Source organism: Schistocerca serialis, chromosome 7, assembly GCF_023864345.2.
Source record: "Schistocerca serialis cubense isolate TAMUIC-IGC-003099 chromosome 7, iqSchSeri2.2, whole genome shotgun sequence".
NCBI classification, from domain to species: domain Eukaryota; kingdom Metazoa; phylum Arthropoda; class Insecta; order Orthoptera; family Acrididae; genus Schistocerca; species Schistocerca serialis.
In genome coordinates, this window is record NC_064644.1 from 34,564,151 (window position 1) to 34,586,640 (window position 22,490).

Genomic DNA, 22,490 nt, shown 5'->3' on the forward strand with positions numbered 1-22,490 from the left:
GCGCTTTCAAATTGAAACTTAAGAGTTTCCTCATAGGTCACTCCTTCTATTCTGTCGAGGAGTTCCTTGAAAAATTAAGCTGATTCTCATTGTATAGCTGATAGCGTTTGCTTAAACTTATGGACTGATTTTCTTGCAGGTTAATGAACATTTATTTTTATCTGTTATTACTTTTATGTTGTAAGTTCATGTACTGACACGTTCCATGACCTTGGAGATTTGCTCCTCAATTTGGTCCTACGGAACTTGACGTGTAAATAAATAAATAAAATAAATAACAGTTTGGCTTTAGAAGTCATTTAACAACTGAAAATGCTATATTCTTTTTACTCTGTGAGGTTCTGGATGGGTTAAACAAAAGGTTTCGAACGCTAGGCATATTTTATTATTTACCTAAGGTGTCTGATTGTGTTAATCACAAAACATTGCTCCAGAATTTGGACCATTAAAGAATACGGGGTGTAGCTCACAATTGGTTCACCTGTTACTTTAGCAACAGACAACAAAAAGTCATTATTCACAATGCTGAGAATGGCTGTGATGTGGGGTCTAAGTGGCGTACCGTCAAGTGGGGGTGCCTCAGGGATCAGTGTTGGGGTCACTCCTGTTCCTTATTGTATAAATGATATGCCCTCTAGTATTACAGGTAACTCTAAAATATTTCTGTCACCTGATGACACTAGCTTGCTAGTAAAGGATGTGTGCAATATTGGCTCAGTTACAAATAGTGCGGTTCATGACCTAAGTTGGCTTGTAGAAAATAAACTAATTCTAAATCACAGTAGGACTCAGTTTTTTTATTAACACACAATTTACCAAAACCTGATGTTTTAATTTAACAGAATGGGCATATGATTAGTGAAACTGAACGGTTCAAATTTCTAGATGCTCATAGGGATAGTAAACTGTTGTGGAAAGCCCACGTTCAGGATCTCGTTCAAAGACTTAATGCTGCCATTTTTACTATTCGATCAGTATCCGAAGAAAGTGATCGACACGGAAATTAGTCTACTTTGCTTATTTTCATTGACTTATGTCGTATGGTATTATATTCTGGGTAACTCTTCCCATTCTAAAAGGATACTTTTGGCTCATAAATGGGTGGCTTGGGCAATAAGTGGTGCAAGTCCACGAACCTCTTTTCAAGAGTCTGGGTATTTTGATATATTCCTTACTGTCATTTTTTGTTAACAATTTCAGCTTATTCCCAACAATAAGAAGCTTTCACTCAGTTAACACTCGACAGAAATCAAACTTGCATTTGCATCGGACTTCCTTAACTCACATGCAGAAAGGTGTGCAGTATACTGCCGCATACATTTTCAATAAGCTACCACAATAATTCAAAAATCTTAGCTTCAAATCAGAACTAAAGAGTCTCTTCATGGGTCCCTCCTAGTCTGTCGAGGACTTCCTTGAAAAAGTAAGCTGATCCTTGTTGTATTGTTGATTGCATTTACTTAAGCTTATTGATTGATTTTTTTCGATTCATAAACATTTTATTTTTATATGTAATTACTTTTATGTTGTAATTTCATGTACTGACATTTGCCATGACCTTGGAGATTTGCTCCTCAATTTAGTCCTACGGAACTTGACATGTAAATAAAAATAAATAAAATAGACTCAGTTGTAGGTACAGTAGGTAGCAGACTTTCATTTGCTGGTAGAATACGGGGGAAATGCAAACAGTCTGCAAAGGAGACTGCTGAGCTGTGGTAAAATTTGCTGTTTTGAAGAGCGCGCCGCAGCACGTTGTGTGAAGCATCGGCCTCTGTTTCTGGCGGTGACGCTGCTGTGGCAACCGCAGATTTGGTGTCTCCCTCTGGTGGGAAAGGGGAAAGGTTGCCTGTTCACGTGCATTTAAGGGGTGCTATCAGCTCGGCAGTTGGTTGGTTGTTTGGGGGAAGAGACCAAACAGCGAGGTCATCGGTCTCATCGGATTAGGGAAGATGGCGAAGGAAGTCGGCCGTGCCCTTTCAAAGGAACCATTCAGCTCGGCAGTTGGTCAGTATGGGTGAGTCTGGGTCAGTCTCGCATCACCAGTTGCTGGTCTGTCTCTCGTTCGCCTTTGTGCGGCAGTTAGTGTCTGTCCGTCGTCGGAGTGCTAGTATGTCTGTCATTTGGATCAAACTTGAAAGCCGCAAATGAGAGTCTTGCCACTCCGCCACTAACAGAACTCAGGCTAGTGGTCACCCGGTCAGGGCTGAGTTCCTGCATCTGAGTCTGCGCATTAGGCGGCCAGTCTGGTCGAGTTGCTCGGGCAATGGTCATTGGCAGTTGGATCGATCGGTTGGTCGGTCGCGCACTGAGACACATGATGACTTGTCTGTCTTGAGCGTCGGCGCATGTGAGGTCGCCACGTGAGTCCAGTGGGCCGCGCCGTATAGCGTGGGGTAGTGGCTCCGCGGACGACACGAGAGCAACAGGAGTCAATCGGGCTGGCCGGTGCGAGCTGCGACGCCGTGAGACGGGAGATCGGTGCACCTTCCTGCGTCTGTTGAAACAGCTGGCAGCAGATGGTTCAGGAGAGCATTGGGGGTGCTGAGCCAGGTCTTCGCCAGACATCGCAGTTTATTGAAAGTTAAGTGATTCGTGATATGTTGTTTCATTTACTTGTTAAATTCTACTTGTTTTCTTGGTCAGTCTCTCGTCCCCAGCTTGCTCGTCTGTCTCTCGTCTGCATTTGTTAGGCATTTAGTGTCTGTCTGTCTGTCGGTCGGTCTGCCGTACGTTAATAGCTGCCTCTGTCATGTTTGTCAGATTCGGTGTTCACGAATTTTTTGCTTAAGGTGTAAAGGCCAAATTCCTGAAATATGTTTTTATCCTGCCTATCATCTTGAGAGGCGGTATATGTGTAATGTTGGGCACGTTTCTACATTTTATGTAAGACTGCATTTCATGGGTTTTTATTTAAATGGTCATTTTAGTATATAAAGTTCCCACCCTTCCACCGTAAGAGTTTTCTTTTAAAAACAAGTTGTACTTTCAGTGGCAAGTAAAATTTTTAGTGTGAGTGTTTTGTACCATTTTCATCCCTCCTATGGGGTGCATAGTTTGTGTGAGTTGTTAAAATTTTTAGTTTAAAGTAATCTGGTGTGTTGCAGATTTGCACCAGTGTAGTCTTTCAGAGGTGGTTGTGAACGGTCGTGACTACGGCCGTGTTAAAAGGGAGTGGCAAGCTTCTCAACCCGAAAGCTCATACCATCAAAAAAATGTTATTTCTGTCTATGAATAAATTGTAACTTGATATTTAGAAGGTGCTTTCTGATTATAATTATTTAATTTTTTTTAAGGAAAGGTTTTTAGGAATAAAATTTCCATTTGTTGAAAGAAATTTGTTTTCATCAGTTACCCACTGGCAACTACTTCCACGCTCACATAGTGTGATTAATTGTGTTATTGTCCTGATGAATCGCTAGAAAATAAAGTAAATTCTTTAAGAAAAGATTTTGAAAGTAAATCCACGGTTCAAATGCATAGAAAACACTTGTGTGAGCAATCTTAGAATATTTATGTAAAGCACATAGGTGGAAATGAAGAAATCGTTTTACATGGGGACATCCATGTTCTAATCTTGATGTGTTATGTTGGTAACACCTGTCATGAGAGGTTGTGGGAAGTAATGACGATGGAACCTTTGATTGTACAACCAATGCTGCAACAATGTTTTTATTTATGTTACTGGAGAAATATGAAGTATTTCACAGCTACCTTAACATAAAATGATTCTGGAGTGCAATCAAAGAGAATTTTTGGAGAAAAACACTGTTTGCTGAGGCAAAATAGAGAAACACACAATACATATCTTAACACCAAGTTCTCAATTTCTGCATGTTTTTGCATTTCTAATACTGATATACACACAGCAGGACTATCAACACAAGTAAACAGTAAACATTGGAAAATGAAATTTCCAGTTTTTAATTTAACAAAAACTCAGGCCACACTACTGATGTGTGTGTCACCACAACCTAGATTTCACATTCACATTCACCAACTCTCGATCTTCCAACCTAACCTAGTTCTTGGACAGTGCCCCAGATCAGGCTGTCACCACAATTATTTATTTATTTATTTATTTCGCCAGCCGTAGACATTTTAAAATGTATGGATGTTGTCAGTTTGTGTACATTCGCTTATTTATACAGTTTTTCATTACATGTAGTTAAACAACGTGAGACAAAAGTTATTTACAATCATTTTTACTAAAGAATTCACTTATAGTGTAAAAACAGTATTCCTGCAAATACAATGTACCGTTTTTCCCAAGGCAGTACATGTTATCTGTTTATTTTATTTTTTTGTGGCTGTTTAATATACAACTATATAATTCTGCCTTTGTGGCACAATCATTAATACTTCAACACAGGTGGGGCAAAAGTGGCATGCACATAAATAAAAGAAACATCTGTAAGAAGTAAAATTGGAAACTGAAGAAGAGCTGTGCACAGAATACAAGAAATTCATATCATTTTGTCAACACAACCAACAAATGTATTCCAGATGAAGTCATTAATAACGTTTCAATGTATGGTGCAAATGTGCTCAGAATCATAAATATGCAACAAGAGCAGAATGTGAAGGAAAGGCTGACCACAAAATGTGATTAACACACGTTAGCCATATGATGACTTATCTAGCTAACTGCCGTAAACTGGCTACCACACAGTATCCACCAATTGATGGCTTTTGACTTCACGTAGAAGTGTGTTGCCAACATCTGCTCCATCGTACAAGTACGAGTAGCGTATGGTCAACCCATTTTTAAGTTCACCCAAAGAGATGAGAAACAGGTTGAAAACACCAAAATAAAAGTATTTACCATTACAGTACATATTCAAGTATAAAGCTTTAAATTTGTTCTCATTTTACATGTAATTTACATAGAACATTAACATGGAGTGTGCACTATTTTTAACTGACTATGTCATATTTAAAATTAAAGAAATCAATATGCTGAAGCTGATTAAAGAGAATGCAACTATCATGAACAAAAAGCCATTTGAATAAAATTACCCAAAATTCAGATATTGCCTGGAACTGTGTAAAGAGGAACACATTACTTTAGGGAGAGTTATTTGATTTTTGTTTACTGGAAGAGCACCACCCTATTCAGGTGGTATTATAGGACAAAAACAATTCAGACAATAATCCATTTTAATTGTAATCAACACTACGGAGTTAATCATGTCTGAACTTTAAAGCTGGATTACAGTTACATATGACTCAATCATATGGGAACTTTTAAATTGACTTTGTGAAAGTTCTTCTAAAGGAAGATAGTCACAGGTACAAGCATATGGACTAGGTTCCCAGACATACAAGTGGCCTGAAGACTTTTGAACTAATAGAACCCAGTATGTTGTACTCAATGATGAGTGTTCAGCATAGACAAGGGTATCATCAGAAGTGTGATAAGATCACTCTTATTCTCTAATACATATATGATTTGAAGGACAGGGTGAGCAGCAACCTGCTGCCGTTTCATTATGACACTGCGGTGTAGGGAAAGGTGTTGTTGAGTGTCTGTAGAAGGATACAAGATGATTTAGACAAACCTTCTGGTTAGTGTGATGAATGGCAACTAGCTTTAAATGTAAAAATGTAAGTTAATGCAGACGAGCAGGAGAAAAAACCCATAATTTTCGCATACAGCTTTAGTAGTGTGCTGCTTTATGCAGTCACATCAATTAAGTATCTACACGTAACATCGCAAAGTGATAAGAAATGGGACAAGCATGTCAGGTTGGTAGTAGGAGAGATGAAGGCTCAACTTCGTTTTATTGGGAGAATTTTGGGAACATGTTCTACTGCTGTTAATACACATTTTGTGTAAGGAACACAAAGATAAGGGCTCCTATGGGTACTTGCAGACAGCCATTTATCCCTTGTGGAACAGGAACGGTAATGACTAGAAGTGCTGCTTGCTGAGTACATATGTAAATGTAGTAGGTTAGTTTGAACAAATCACTTCTGTCTAAGCAAGTGTACTGTTTTGTTTTTCTTTGGCTGTGACACATCTTACATGTCAGTTTTTGATAAAATCAACAGTTTGACATTTGAACTAATGTTTAATTGGAGGAAAAGGGGAGGGCAGGTGAAGTTAAAAAGCAGATTTTAAAAGTCAGTTCATGTCCCGGAAAAGTCCTATCAACAAATCAGCAATGAATTCCAGACTTCTCTGTTAGAATCACCATTTATTAACAGGCATATTTAAACATACGAGAATGAGAGTAAGTGATAATTCACCTGTGTTGGCTGTGGGGTCAGGGTAATGAAACTGCGTAACACCTACTCTTCAATGCAAAATTGTTTAAGATCAAAAGACAGAATATTCAGTTCACAAATTCCTTAATAAAGGACCTAATATTACTCTTCAAGGGTACTGGTTGCCTTTACTACAATCACAGAGAGTGAAACCATGGAATAAACCCTCTTTCGGTGCAAGCAATAGTGGGCTAGGACTGCTATTGTTTTTATCTCCCTATTCAAATCATATCAACCATTCACCTGTAAAAGAATTCTGGAACGTGCACGGGCACAGTCATAGATCAACTAATTTCAATGACTTCCTCTACTTTTCGAGGACTCACTTGAAAGATACTTGTATTATTGTGTTCAGCAGAAGAATTGTTTGATGTAGCTCTCCCCACTAGACTCTCCCACTCAAGCCTCTTCAGCTCTGCATAACCAGTGCAACCTAGATCCACTTCAATATGGCTACTGTATTCAAGCCTTGGTCTCCTTAGACAATCCCCTGCCCAACATTCACTACTTTTGAAAAGCTTTTATTATAAGTCATCATTTAACCATATAAACAATGAAAAATTTTCTGTTATCGTTATCATAATTTCTCTTTCTAGAATTAATTTCTTCATATGGTACAAATGTTGGAACTATTTTACGTGGCATTGAAATAATATTTGATGGCTTAACACTTGAAAACTTTGAGAAAGTTACACTTTTTCTGTCACTTAGATAAGAAACTAGTTAAAGATGGAGAGGGAGGGAGAGAACCAAAACACAGTTTACTCACCCTGCTTCAGCTTTTTTCTTGGAGGAGTACAGCCATCATCATCATCATTTATCACTGGGGGAAAAATAAAAAAATAAATTATTTTAACAATCACTACAATATTCTATAAAACATTCTACAAATGGAAATCTAAACTTCCTGACCTACATGAAGGAAATCTACAATTAACATTCAAGAAATAGCAAATAATGGCACGTATACTTTCCATTAAAAAACGTTTTATTGAAAAATGCAACTTTCCTACAGATACTAACATAAATTGTTCTTTGTAAGAACTTTCTCACACACAATGACGTGAAACTTTTTGCATTTGAGAATAATTTGGCACAGTAAAGTTATGTACCATACGACTCTGATGAAAATTTGAAATAAAAAATTATTACCGATTGCCTGAGGACTTTTACATGCCTGTTTCTTTGCCCAAATACAATTATTTACACTTTCACAAGTCTCATGGCAATACCCCACAGGTATCTCTCTTTGCAAAAGAAATAATGGAAGATAGTGTAAATATAAATGATGGCAATGGCATAGAACAATGTCACACATAATGTTACTCGTGTATCATCAGGTGGCTGCTAATCAAACTTCACCGACATTAATGAATGGTTTAAAGTTAATTCACAGTCATTAAACTCTGAAACGACCCACTATCTGCAGTTCAGAACCTCTAAGAGATTTATTTCCAGCATATGTACAACATAGAAGAACATGCGGACAGAAGACGCTGACACGTTAAATTTCTCGGATTACAACTCCATAATGAATTCAGTTGGGATGGCCATACCACAAAATTTCTGAAGTGTCCAAACAAGTCTATTTGCAATATGAATGACATAAGATGCATACTTTGCTTACTTTCATTCTATTATGTCATAATGGGATCATATTTTGTGGTAACTCGTCAAACCAAGCAAAAGTTTTTAGAGAGCAAAAGTGTGTAATAGGGCTCATTTGTGGTGTAAACTCAAGATGATCATGTAGAGACTTGTTCAAGGAACTAGGTATTCTGACCACTGCTTCTCAGTATATTTATTCCATAATGAAATTTCCTGCAAATAAAAATGTCTATTTCCAACCAATAGCTCAGTATATGGAACAATAACAGTAATAAGAACAATCTACATAAAGACCTAAAATCACTTACGCCTACCTTGGTATAAAAAGGGGTCCAATACTGAGGAACACACATTTTCAATAAACTGCCGGCAACTATTATAAGTACTTAGTTTCAGACAAAGCAAAGGTTAAACAAAGTTTGAAAGACTTTTTAGTAAGCAATTCCAACTCTATAGGTCAATATCTTAACAAGGATTGTTAGACCAGCCTAAGTAAAAAATGTCTGTTACATTTCAGTTTTGACAGCGCTTGGTCACAACAGTCAAAATTAGGTATTCTGTGAATGGAAATTTATTGGAAGTGCATGACAAAGATTCATTCTGACAGTGTATTAATTTTGTAAATATTAGCAGCTCCAGTTTACTGTAATGTATTCACATATTTCGACAATCTCCTGACAAATGATCAGGGAAGTGAGTATCACATTAAAACGATCTATGTTTTTTGTGTTACACTTTCTGACATATTCCATGCCCATGAGAATCTCTCATTTTTGAGTCTTAGGAATGAAAACTGAATCTAACCTAATCATACAAGACAGCAAACATAAATTACAAACACCATTACACAAACTAAGTAAAATTTGACTATCCATAAATAAAACTAAAACCATGACCTTTCTACGTCTTGACCCAGTACGAACAAAAATAGTACTCAGTAACAGAACCATACAAGCAGCAAATTTCAAGTATTTCGAATGTGACATATCATAGATCAAGGTAAGGCTATACAGAAGAAAAACTAATACTTACAACTGAACATGCGACACTGTAAGGGAATATTTTAGGGTAAAAGAAGGAAAGACAAACAACTGAAATTCTATTACGTCATGGCAGTTCCCACTTTATTACACGAGGTGGCAATTTAGATGCTCAGAAACAAAGATTTATGGCAACTAAAAGCATCAGAAATTAATTTTTTTTATGAGATGTGAAATGCTGCACAGAACAAAATTAAAAACAAAGTAATAAAGGAAGAATTAGGGATACAACCAATAACTCAAAAGGCAATTAAATACAAAGAAAAATGGAAAGAATGTGCACTTTGTGTATCACAACAAACTCTTTCTGAAGTAGCAATGAATTATCAACCATGAGGCAAGAGAAGGGTGGGAAGACTGGGATAAGATGATGAGACTGAAACAGGCCCCAAGCCTAACCCCAAAATGACAGAAGATGAAAATATCAATACCTTATGATAATACAAGCAACAACCAGTGTTCAATCCTCACTATGCTAAACAGTGGGAGAATATCATCATACCAAATTAAACACATTTAATTCCTGGAAAATGAGATGCCTGTTCGATTCAATGGAGAATCTGGGCAGGGGAGAAGAATAGTGAGAGTGAACAGAAGGTTAACTCATAGAAATCTTCTTGCAATAGCTTTATGTCACAAAGCACATTATTCTCGTACGCAGTTAGTGCACTGAATGCTACGTAAACGCAAATCTTTGCAAGTTATAACCCTAAGAAGTACCGATTCTGCTCTCTGTGGTTGTAAGCACACAGCATGATTACAAGTAACAATCACATCATTCAGTTACTAAGTGTAACTGATGCATTTCATTTCATGTAAGTATATCAATTATTTATCGTTTACAAAGTAAGCAGTAGGAAAATGATTGTAGAAAACATTTCGCTGTTCCGTCAGGTATTGAAAGACGGAAAGAGTTTTACAAGTGTACCTTAAAAACACGTATATGATCGCATTTCATACTGCATAACCTTATTACAACGTGTGACGTACCTATTTCTTGATTATCCTTCATTTCCAAAGTGCTGGTTTTGATATGGTCAACTAAACAGTTAATAACACAGCTTCTGGGGCGGCTGCAACAAGTATGCATTACATGATTAACACAAAGTAGTCTCGAGACATCAGGGAATATTTCTGTATATTAAACAACGAGACGAGCACACGCAATATAAGCTTTTATTTACTCATGTTCTCAAATTTTCTTGATAAAATGCTTGAGTATATCGTAAGGTTACTCTTATTACATATAGACTGGCGAAATTTCGAGATACATACATGTTCCACGGTGACTAAAGAACAAAATAGTGTTTTACACTGGTGTTACGGACAATTACTTAAACGCGCACCTTGTGTTGCTGTCAACTATTTCGCGCGGGAAAATTCAGCTGACAACATTACTCAAATTCGTGCTTTGAAAAATAAATTTATCTTACGGTAATAATATCACTAACATTAATATGTAATTTAATTTTTAGCTGTGTTTTGTAGCTCTAGATAGTAATTTTCTATGTCCTCTCAATGTGATAGTATTTATGTTGACACATCACAGGCACGCTGGCTCGATCTATCGCCACAGCTGCGCTCTTTCGTCAGTGATTCAGACGGGAGGTTGCGTACTTATAAGTAGCGCAATGTAGCTTCGTTTGTCGCAGTCCTACACAGAACACGCGTTGGAGGCGGGGCTGTAGTACTGTTGTCAGCTGATCGTACAGTTGTCAGCTGGTATTCATTGTCCTAAAAACCATGTGAGACGAAATGCTTCTATAAAACGCGATGAAAATAATTTTGCTGTGATAGAAAAACGAATGAAAGCTTTTGTTATAAGACTCGAAGATGTCACGGTTAAAGTTTTTTCTCCTAAACATATCAGTTTTGTTTAGCTTCTTAGGTAAGTTTTTTCTTTCTTTGTAGCTTTTTCTTTACATACTTCCATAATTTTACGCATATTACCGCTACGAATAACACAAAAGTTTTAAAACGCTGCCAGACTTTGAAGTGCATGTGATTCCAACGCCACTATGTACGTATTACATAAAAAATCAATTCTTATCACTGATTAAAGCCGTCTAACTTTTATTTTTTGATAATATTACATTATATATTCAAAAACTTCCGCGAACTTAAACTTCCCCTCTGACAAAAAGCGCGCCTTCTATGTATGTTAATCGTGGGCTTTTCACTACAGTCACAGAGTATGTAATGACTGCATGTGATTTCATGAAAAACCCGTCACGAAGCAATCGCACAACTTCCTGGCCGTCTTTTGGTATGTGTGAGTTACAACAGAACTTGTCACCGTACGACGCAGCTTAATAGTTTAATGCACTATAGCACTGCTTTCATGCACATTTTTCAAACCAGAATACACACTCTACAAAAGCATATTAATTAACCTATGCACGAAATATGTTAGAAATGAATCATTCGTTATAAAATTACAATTTCTCGATCGCACAGATTTTAAGCTTTTGTTAATAGTGTGACATGTCCTATCAGTTGAGGTATTTCTTTTGTATTTGTGTACGGTCTGAAATAGATTGAAACCGGTCATCATTTTTTGATAAGTGTGTGTGTGTGTGTGTGTGTGTGTGTGTGTGTCGCGCGCGATCAAGACTGTTTTTTAATTTTTATGAACATTACGATTCTCATTTCACTAATTTACGAGATTTAATACTAAATTTCTTATCTAAGTGGTTTGTCATGCAGATATGTATTTAGCTTACGAAATTCATCTACCGTTTGTATCAATACTCAACAATTCCGCTACGCATCAGCTTAGACATATAATGGCAGTAGACTATATCCACCGGACGTTAACCGATGAGACAGTGTAAAATTCTTTGCAGGACACGCTCTTTTTTGTCACATTATTTTATCATATCTTTCTAAAGTTGCAATTATAACCACGTTCAATGTATTTTAACTACTATTTAATTTTCGCGCGAAATGTATTAGATCTGGAAAACTTTCGAGTAGGAACGATAGCGAGAAATCGAAAGCAGTAGCTTTCGATTATTGGGTACCAGACGTATCAGTTTTTGAAGGACCCATCATTTTACATGTTGTGTGACAACTTTTAACTTTTTTGTCTAGTTGCCAGCCTTCATGGATTATCTGAGCAAATAAATTCCTAGTGAGATCTAAATAATTGTGAATCAGTTCTTTCAAAGAAATTGTTCGAGGAGGAACTATGCTATTACCTCGACCTGCGTAAGGTCACTTTTATTGTGTCTGTCGTGATGTTATCGACTTCAAGTCGCGATAGCTTTTAAAGCCCTGTGGTAACAGGCCAAAGCATGAAAAGACTGATGCGTGCATATGAGAACTGCCATCTCTTAAAACTTATTACAATTACGAGGGTAACTGAGAGTATTTTTAAGAACTGGTTTTAAAGGTATTCAAGATAAATGACCGGTCAGAAACAAAGAATATTCAAATAAGCTTAAATAGCCTGTGGAAATTGTTTTGATTACCAGCACACAAAAGGGAAGTAATTAAAGTACAGGACGCATAAGTCTTTAGAATGATGTAATAAACTGGCAGTGGAAGTTTCGGTAATCGACGTTTGTCTATAGAAACTACTGGAAAGTGAAATTTTACATTCACGCCTTCATATTTCACACCTTGGCATGGTGCTTCATCACATTGTGACACACTTCTTTTATTTTCGAACCCTATTTAAAAATTCTTATTACATGCGATATTGAAGAAACATTCACATGTTTAGAGTTTGTGGAGATATACTCTTGGTCTTCGACAGTATTTTCACATTATTAATGTGTGCATTTGCTGAATGACTTCGTATAACAAGCTTGTGGTCGGAAGCAGCCAGAGAAGCGTGATTCTTTTATGATTCTGTATAATCGTCGATGGAAAAATCTGGCACGGCATCAAAGTACAAAAAAGAAAGGTCTTAAAGAAAACTCTCGATGAATGGTCTTTGAAAGTGGGCAAAGAAAAACTGAAAGGAACAAAGGCTAAGCACTTTCGTTTCCATCAACTAGACTGAATATTTTTTTATTATGAGCGTAACAACATTGACAAATTCATCACTAATGTTCTGCATAGGATTCTCGCTGAATGAGTTGGCAATCAACAAAAAGCTATGTTTCTCGATTGTATTGTATGAAAGACAAATGGTAAGTAGCCTGAATAGAATACACAAAATTGTATAAGCAAGTTTCCCTACAATGTGATCAGGAATAATGAATCTTAGTGATTCTTATTGGAGAAGGAGTCTTCAAGAATTGTTTCCTACAGTGGAGTTAAAAAAGATTTTTTTGAAGGAAAACTGCATCACATCTGTTGTTATACATCTGGACCTGCCATCAAAACTCAATTATTTTAAGAAATGAAACCTATACTTTATAGTAAGGTCTCAAATTCTAGTAATACAAGTGGTCATAAGCATACGGCAAGTAATCATTAAAGAGATGTAATTGAATTTTGAAAATAATTTTGGTTAATCATTGAATACTGATGTAGTAGTGTAATGTCTATTAATCAGGCTAAATTAACCACACTTATGTGCTAACAGCTTACTGAAAAATCAGGAGAACCTGAAACAAAGTAAAATACTGCAGGAGCAAAATTAACAGAAAATGAATCAAGACCGAAAGACTTGTGTTATTGCTACGGATTCTGCATACTCTCCTTTCTTTTCTCTTCATTTTTGTTCACCTAATCCTTTTTCTGCTGTTTCCAATAAATTTTATAATAAATTTCCATTACATTAACCACATTCTATAGATTCCATGGAAATGGGGTTTCTAGGATGTGGAAGTAAGTCAAGGATCCACAAATTATTTTGCATTCAGTACAATGAAATGACTTATCATTAAATATTATTATATGACAATACTAATATTAATCAAGAATAACCTAGAACATTAATTTTAAGAGTTTTTGTGAAGATTCTTTTAACGGAGTAGACAGAGTTGCTCAACAAAGATCTTCTCTTAAACTCTGTAACATTATGCATAAGATATTTAATATTCTTTGACAGGTTTCGGAATACATGTATACCCACGTATTTGACTCCTGTCTGTATTAATGTCAAGCCCTTGGAGTATTTATAGAGGTAGTATTTGATTCTAATATTACATTTTTGCGACATTCCTTCAGGAAAGAGAAACATACTGAAGGATTATATATATATATATATCTTCTTTTGTACTGCTATTAGTTCATCATGCTTTTCTTCTTCTCTCTTCAATAATTTATCTTTCTCGTCTTCTCTCTCCTCATTTATACTTGACACTTTTCCTCACTGTTTATCTTTCTATTGTGACTGTTACAGGAAACCGTAGTGTCGTGACTTTACAATTAAATAGTCTATCACTTTTCCCATACTGTTACTCGGTGGTTCAGTGAGTCTTCTGCTTCTTTATAAGTCACTTCGTATTGTATTATTGGTAATTTATTTATATTGATGTCAGCTGACACAATCCAGACATTGCTGGCAAAGAGTGTGACAAGTTTACCATAATGTAGTTGTCTTCTAGAGTTTAAGCTTTTCTTGGATTATCAATCCTCACTGTTTCAGTTTGGATATAGATTACATGCTTATTGATTGTGCAATCGAAAAATTGCACTTTTTGATGCCAAAAAAATTTAGTAATTGTCATCAGAAGAGGTCTTTATCATCTATTTTGACATTTCAGTTGCAGTCTGTTAGTGAAAATTATGGTTTGAAATTGAACAAGATTTATTTCTATTTTCCACAAATTACACATTTGCTTAGAGATATCATAAAATATTTGTTGTTTAGACTTTAATCTGTTGAGGCTATTGTGATATCATTTGCATTTAGGGAGTTTTCTCTCCACTGATAAAACTAATATAAACTGAATATAGCTGTTGTCATAAGAATCATCCCTGTGACACCTCTGTTTCGAGTGATATCATATTACTACACTATTCATCTTGGTTCACGATAGAATACAATGTTCTGTTTTTGAAAGCTGAGGCTGATGTGATAAAAGTACAGGCTTGTACATGGCTTTCATGAAAAAAATTTTAAATGTTCAACAGCATGTACAAGACACTTTCACGGCAGTAGCCAAACAAGCTATTCCTTGATATTTTCATATAAAAATATAAAATTTCATTTGGTAAAGCTCTGTACCACAGAAATGTGGAATAAATTGCTGACAAATATGTTTCATGCTGTAACTTGAAAAAAATAATTCAATGTTTCTTATCCCACTGAAAAATAATTTTGACCATGGATATATGGTTTGTACCTCAGTCAACAGTGCAGGGAAGACTCCAGAACAGAGATGATCAACTAAAGCTTTATCTGGACTCTGGAATCTATGAAGCTAACAAATAGCTTCCAATGTGGAGTCATAAGATACTCCGCTCTTAATAACTTAATCCTACTAGAGATAGCCATAAAAGAGGCATTCTTATGTAAGGAGCATTTAATAATAACCTTTTTCATTGTGTAAAAGGAATACAACATTACATACAGACACAATATAATGTGTCAACTGCATGAATAAGTGTTCTATAGCCTGCTTTCCACAGGGAGCTGTTTAAAGCTTGATTTTATTCACAATTTCAAACAATAGTATGTTGTCTGTAGCAAACAGGCCTGCAAACTGTTATTTTGTGTGGACTACTAATCCATTTTCTTCTCTACATCTATACCCAAGATCATCTTATCATCAAATAAAATTGACACTTAGACACTGAGAAAACTGCATGTGTTGATTTTAATCATGATTGATCCTTTGGTGAGGGACTGTTTGGCTGGGAGAAATTGTTTTAACTGTTTTTCAGCTTCATGGCCCTAGTGTATGATAAGATTCTGACTCGACTGCTACACGTAAGATACACAAAAAAGAAGAGCTCGTAAATTATTTGACATCATTAAGTGTTTGAAAGGAAGAAATTTAGGTGAGGGACGAAGAGCAACAGATCGTGGTTGTTCAATATTAAAAACGTTTTGTGCCATCTTGTCTGGAATATGGTGCTCATTTTATGCATCAGCATGACATTGGTACATGAAGAGGGCATCAGACTGGTCACAGGGTGCAGAGACTTTCAGAATATCCTCAAACTAAGGTTACACACAGAAGCAGGAGAGCTGCCATTATCTATTCAACGAAAGCTCCTTGTGTTCAAACAAGGATTGAAACACAAGTTGCTTCAGGTTTTCCTTTAAATAAATCGACCACGAATAACAAACCCACTCATTATACGAGCAAAGCAACATATAACAGATCTAGATGTGTTTTATCTATTCTAATAATAAAACTGTAAAACCACTGTGTCTGTCTGTCTGTTTGTTTGTATGAACACGCTATTCTCAAAAACTATTAGACCAATTTTCATAGGACTTCGACAGGTAACTTGAGCATAGCTTGGGATGACATACAGGCTTTAATATTAAAATTGTAGGCCAGCCACAAGTCAAATGTTATTTTTTCCTTATGTTTACATATTTCACAGTCTGATATTTGTAATGTATGGCCCTCAGCTACATAATTGCTGAAGGTGTTCGGTTTGGTTGAGTGAAACATGTAAAAATAAAGAAAAAGAAATACATGTAATTTGTGGCTGCTATAGAATTTTCATTTCTGACAGTCACTGTTCCCCTGCTGGCAAATGTCTGCATTCGCTGTAGAGTCTTTATTTCATTAAAATCGGACCATGGAAAAAAAATTTCGTAATTTAAAATTTTATATAAAACCACACGTCTGTCTAATTGAACACACGAATCTCGAAAACTACTAGACGAATATGTGCAGTATTGGTACAGGTTACTTGAGCACAGCCTGGGGCAAAATATAGGCTTAATTTCATCAAAATCAGGGAAGGTGAATGTACTCTAAGAAAAAAAGAAAAGACACACCAAAATTAATTATCCAAATTGAATAGAAATCGGTAGATGTGATTTGTGCAAACAAACAATAATTACGTTTTCAGAAAAATTGCGTGATTTATTCAAGAGAAAGAACTTCACAAACTGACCAAGTCAATAATGCATTGGCCCACATCTGGTTCTTATGCAAGCAGTTACTCGGCTTGGCATTGGTTGATAGAGTTGTTAGATGTCCTCCTGAGGGATATCGTGCCAAATTCTATCCAACCGAAGCGTTAGATCTTAGCTGGTTGGATGGCCTTGTTCATAATTATCCAAACTTTCACAGTTGGGGAGAGATACAGCGACCTTTCTGTCCAAGGTAGGGTTTGGCAAGTACAGAGACAAGCATCTGAAACTCTCACCATGTGGTGGCAGGCACTACTTTGCTGAAGTGTAAGAACTAGGATGCCTTGAGGGAAGGGCAACAAAATGGGGCATAGAATGTCGTTGTACCGCTATGCTACGAGGATGCCTCGGATAACAACCAAAGAGGTCTTGCCATGAAACGAAATGGCATCCCAGACCATCATGCCCGGCTGTCGTGCCGTGTGGTAGGCGACAGTCGGGTTGGTCTCCCACCACTGTCCAGGGCATCTCCAGACACGTCTTTGGTTGTCACAGGGGCTCAGTCCGAAGCAAGACTCATCACTGAAGACAATTGTACTGCAATCAATGAGACTCCTGGCCGATGGTGCCCGATACCACTGCAAACGGCATTGTTGCTGTACAGAAGTCAACCATAATCGGCGCAAGGGGCGCCGTGAGCTCAGCCTCCCTTCTGTGAGTCATTTATTAATGATCTTTGTGGTCACCGGAGCACCTTTTGCACATCAAATTGATGATAATAGTGAGTCCAGGTTTCTGAGTGTGTTTCTGACGACTTCTTGGTCCACACGTTCTGCTGACTCTCTAGGTCAACCACTTCTATCTTCATGCTGTGTTGAACCATGGTTCACCCATTTCTGCTAACGTAATCGAATTATGGTATCGCTCCTATTCAGATCTCGGGCGATTTGCTGATTACTCCAAATGGCTTCATTGATTCCAACTACGCGTCCTCTCTCAAATGCTGACATCTGCTTATATTGTTCATACATCTGTCTGCAAGGCATAGTTACTGTCCAAATGAGTACACGGGATCAAATTTGCAAAGACTTTATACTCTGGCATAAAGTCTATCCTTGCCAGCTGCACAATGAGATTGTACTGCAGTGTCACCCATTCATCTATTGGCTACCAAAGTTCAGAATTTTGCATTTTCCGTTGATACCTGTACGAATATTAATTTGTTTATCTAGTATTGTCTGCTCAGCTTAGTAATTTGGATGTTTAATCACCACAACATAGCACACCAAAGAACCAATAAGTGGCATTTATTTTTTAGAATATCAAAGAACCAATAGATGGCGCTGTTAGCTTTTTAACCCGGTGACGTATGTATTTTCGGAAGTTTCCGCCAGTGACAGAATTAAGCACTGCAGTCTTATCCTTATGAATACAAATTAACATAGAATTTACTTGGTTAGGATATACAGATTTACTGATGTCGCTTTGTGTATCAAAACATTGATGATATTGCTTTGCTTCTTTCGACACGCTTTATTTACTATCTTTTCTAGAAAAAGGAATTTACTAAGTTTGTTTTGTCATTAAGGTGCCTACTCATTACATTTTGATTTCGTTTCGTTTACGAATAAAATGCCTAGGAACCGGTTGAGTGTTTCTGAGTATAGCAGTATGGCTTCAACACTGAGGCATGTGCAGTCTCTAGAATCCACAGAAGATCGTGAGGTGAGAGTAACCACAGCTCGAGAACATCAGGCTTTAACTCACTCTCTAGAAACTCCTTTTGAAAGTGAGGTGTGAAATAACTCCGACTGAGAGCGTCATGCGTTATCTTGCTCCTCAGAACCATTCTCTTACAGAGACTTAAATTTACTTTTCTCCAAAGTGACATCGTAGAAGCGGAAATTCTGAGAGGAAGTGGCATAGGCCAGTGAGTTTTTATATATTGAATCCCGCTTATTCCTAACAATTTACCGTTTTGTTTTAAGGTGTACATTTTATGTCATGACTATACACAAAGGACAAGACCATATGTTGTGTGTTGCGGGCGAGCACCATAGTGTCAGTTATTTTTCGCTTCACATGTCCTGTGTGGCTCTTTCCTGTGTTAGTGAAGCCATCAAACTTTTGGTTCTTGTCACTAAACATATTAGTTCAAACGTTGTATACAAAGAAGCTTGATGAGTCAAAAATAAATTCTACACGTTCAATATCTCGGACACAGCTGTAAATGAATAACCGGTTAGTGGCATGTTTCACAGCCAGTATTTAATATACCGAGGCTGGGGTGACACAAAGCTCCACCATAATTGTTGACGATGACCGTTGTAGTTGTAGACTTGACAGAGTGCAACTAATTATTCACTGAAGATTATGATTTTAGAACGACTTCTCAAACATTTTCAATATACGCCTTGATTGTACAAACATTTAAATACAACCGTTTTAGGGTACTGATATCGAATGAAATAACAAGCTTACTGTTAACACTCACTCTTTATGTATGATGATAAGACATCTGTGTGTTGTGTTACGACTTCGGAGTAATCCATGGCACTACCTAGTGGAGAAACAAATCATTATTTCATAACGTGGTTTTGTGGAGGTTTTTGACTAAAACTAGACGTAAATGTAAACATAAGAATAAAAGAACTAAGATATAATTCCACCTGATGATGGAGGTTTAAAACTTTGAAACACACAGTGGTTATAAATAAACAGTGACTGGCAACAGTAAAATTGCTGTTTCATTCGATACACATGATTTTAAGGTAGTTTATACAACTGGAGAGGTGACGGAACTATTGGAGCTTGCACTGATTTTTCTGACTATGTTCTCAGATTGTGTCTCCTCAATGAGTTTAATGTATTTTATGCTGAAATCTAAATGGTTCCGAGAGCTGTGGATCAGAAGAGACGTAGTCAATGACTGAAATTCATCATCTGCTCCAACTCCCCAAGTACACCGCAGATCATCCAGCATCTGTGGTTACCAGGCAAAAAAGTCTTGAACATGCAGGACGCCGTTCTCTAAGTGTAAAGGCAGTGGAAGAAGGGCCGTTGTGTTGGATGGATGGGGAAACGGGGGAATTCATGGGTACGAGGCATCTGATATCACAGCCAATGGGGGAAGGAGCCCACCAAGCGTGAACCTATGTGCTATCCCTGAGTGTGCTGTCATGTCATCGCTGAGAATTTCTATAATGCGTCTACGGGACGAAGAGTGGTTGAAGGTGATAGACAACAAGCTGTGGTCTATAAAATCGTGGCGCACCTTCTTCCAGCCTCTTTTTAGCTCTCTTTCGACTGGTTTCATGCGACCCACCTCGAATTTCTCTTCTGTGCCAATCTCTTCATCTCAGAGTAGCACTTGCAATCTACGTCCTCAATTATTTGCTGGATGTATTCCAATCTCTGTCTTTCTCTACAGGTTTTGCCCTCTACAGCTCCCTCTAGTACTATGGAAGTCATTCCCTGATGTCTTAACAGATGTCCTACCGCCCTGTCCCTTCTGCTTGTCAGTGTTTTTCACACAGTTCTTTCCTCTCCGATTCTGCGCAGAAAGTCCTCATTCCTTACCTTATTAGTACACCTAATTTTCAACATTCGCCTGCAGCACCATATCTCAAATGCTTCGTTTCTCTCCTGTTCCGGTTTTCCCATAGTCCACGTTCCACTCCGATACAATGCTGTGCTCCAAACGTACATTCTCAGAAATTTCTTCCTCAAATTGAGGTCTATGTTAGATACTAGTACACTTGTCTTGCCCAGGAATTCTCCTTTTTGCAAGTGGTAGTCTGCTTCTGATGTCCTCCGTGCGCTATCCGTCATTGATTATTTTGCTGCCTAGGTATCAGAATTACATAACTTCATCTACTTCGTGACCATCAATCCTGGTTTCTCGCTGTTCCCATTTCTGCTACTTCTCATTACTTTTTTCTTCGGTTTACTCTCAATCCACATTCTGTACTCATTAGACTGTTCGTTGCATTCAGGAGATCCTGTAATTCTTCTTCATTTTCACTCAGAATAGCAATGTCATCAGCGAATCGAATCTTTGATACCCTTTCACCTTGAATTTTAATTCCACTCCTGAACCTTTCTTTTATTTCCATCATTGATTCTTCGATGTACAGTTTGAACATCAGGGAAAAAAGACTATATTCCTGTTTTACACCCTTTTTAATCCGAGCACTTCGTTCTTGGTCGTCCACTCTTATTATCCCCCCTTGGCTCTTGTACGTAATGTATATTACCCATCTCTCCTTATAGCTTACCCCTATTTTTCTCAGAACTTCGAACATCTTGCTCCATTTTACAATGTCGAACGCCTTTTCCAGGTCTACAAATCCTATGAACGTGTCTTGATTTTTCTTTAGCCTTGCTTCCATTATCAGCCGCAACGTCAGAATTGCCTGTCTGGTGCCTTGATCTTTCCTAAGGCCAAACTGGTCGTCATCTAGTGCATCCTCAATTTTCTTTTCCTTTCTTCTGTATATTATTCTTGTCAGCAGTTTGGATGCAAGATCTGTTAAGCTGGTTGTGCGATAGTACTCTCACTTGTCAGCTGTTGCAGCCTTTGGAATTTATGGATGATGTTTTTTCGAAAGTCAGATGGTATGTCGCCAGACTCATACATTCTACTGACCAACTTGAATTGTCGGTTTGTTGCCACTTTCGCCAAGGATGTTAGAAATCCTGATGGAATGTTATCTATCGCTTCTGCCTTATTTGATCTTAAGTCCTCGAAAGCTCTCTTACATTCTGATTCTAATACTAGATCCCCCATCTATTCTAAATTGACTCCTGTTTCTCCTTCTATCACATCAGCAAATCTTCACTCTCAAAGAGGCCTTCATTGTATTCTTTCCACCTATCAGCTCTCTCCTCTGCATTTAACAGCGGAATTCCCGTTGCACTCTTAATTTTACCAACCTCGCATTTAATTTCACCAAAGGTTGTTTTGATTTTCCTATAAGCTGAGTCAGTCCTTTCGACAGTCATTTCTTTTTCGATTACTTCACATTCTTCCTGCAGCCGTTTCGCCGTAGCTTTCATGCACTTCCTATTTATTTCATTCCTCAGCGATTTGTGTTTGTGTACTCCTGAATTTCCCTGAACGTTTTTGTACTTCCTTCTTTCATCAATCAGCTGAAGTATTTCTTCTGTTACCGATGGTTTCTTCGCAGTTACCTTCTTTGTCCATATGTCATTCCTTAGTTCCTCCGTATCCCACTTCTTTGCGTCTTAATTCTTCCTGACAAATGCCTTTAACTTCAGCCCACTCTTCATCACTACTACATTGTGATCTGAGTCTATATCTACTCCTGGGCACGCCTTACAATCCACTATCTGATTTCGGAAACTCTGTCTAACTATTTTGTAATCTAGCTGAAATATTACGTCCACCCGGCCTTTTCCAAGTATACCTCCTCATCTTGTGATTCTTGAACAGCGTATTCGCTATTACTAGCTGAAATTTATTACAGAACTCAATTAGACTTTCTACTCTCTTATTCCTTTTTCCAAGCCCATATTCTCCTGTAAGCGTTTCTTCTACTCCTTCCCCTACAATTGCATTCCAGTCCTCCATGACTCTTAGATTTTCATCTCCCTTTGTGTACTGTATTACC

General features: G+C 37.4%; 1 protein-coding gene across 1 annotated transcript in view; it reads right to left on the reverse strand.

Annotated features, from left to right (window-relative positions):
* The window catches only part of LOC126412571 (chromatin assembly factor 1 subunit A-like), a 99,321-nt gene extending 89,017 nt beyond the window's left edge, over nt 1–10,304 (reverse strand). The window contains exons 1-3 of the mRNA XM_050082215.1: nt 10,194–10,304; nt 9,909–9,991; nt 7,040–7,093 (exon numbers count right to left, since the gene is read on the reverse strand). Coding sequence (XP_049938172.1) covers nt 7,040–7,093; nt 9,909–9,930 — 76 coding nt within the window. The 5' untranslated portion in view covers nt 9,931–9,991; nt 10,194–10,304. The remainder of the gene's footprint in view (nt 1–7,039; nt 7,094–9,908; nt 9,992–10,193) is intronic.
* Between the last annotated feature and the right edge of the window lie 12,186 nt (nt 10,305–22,490).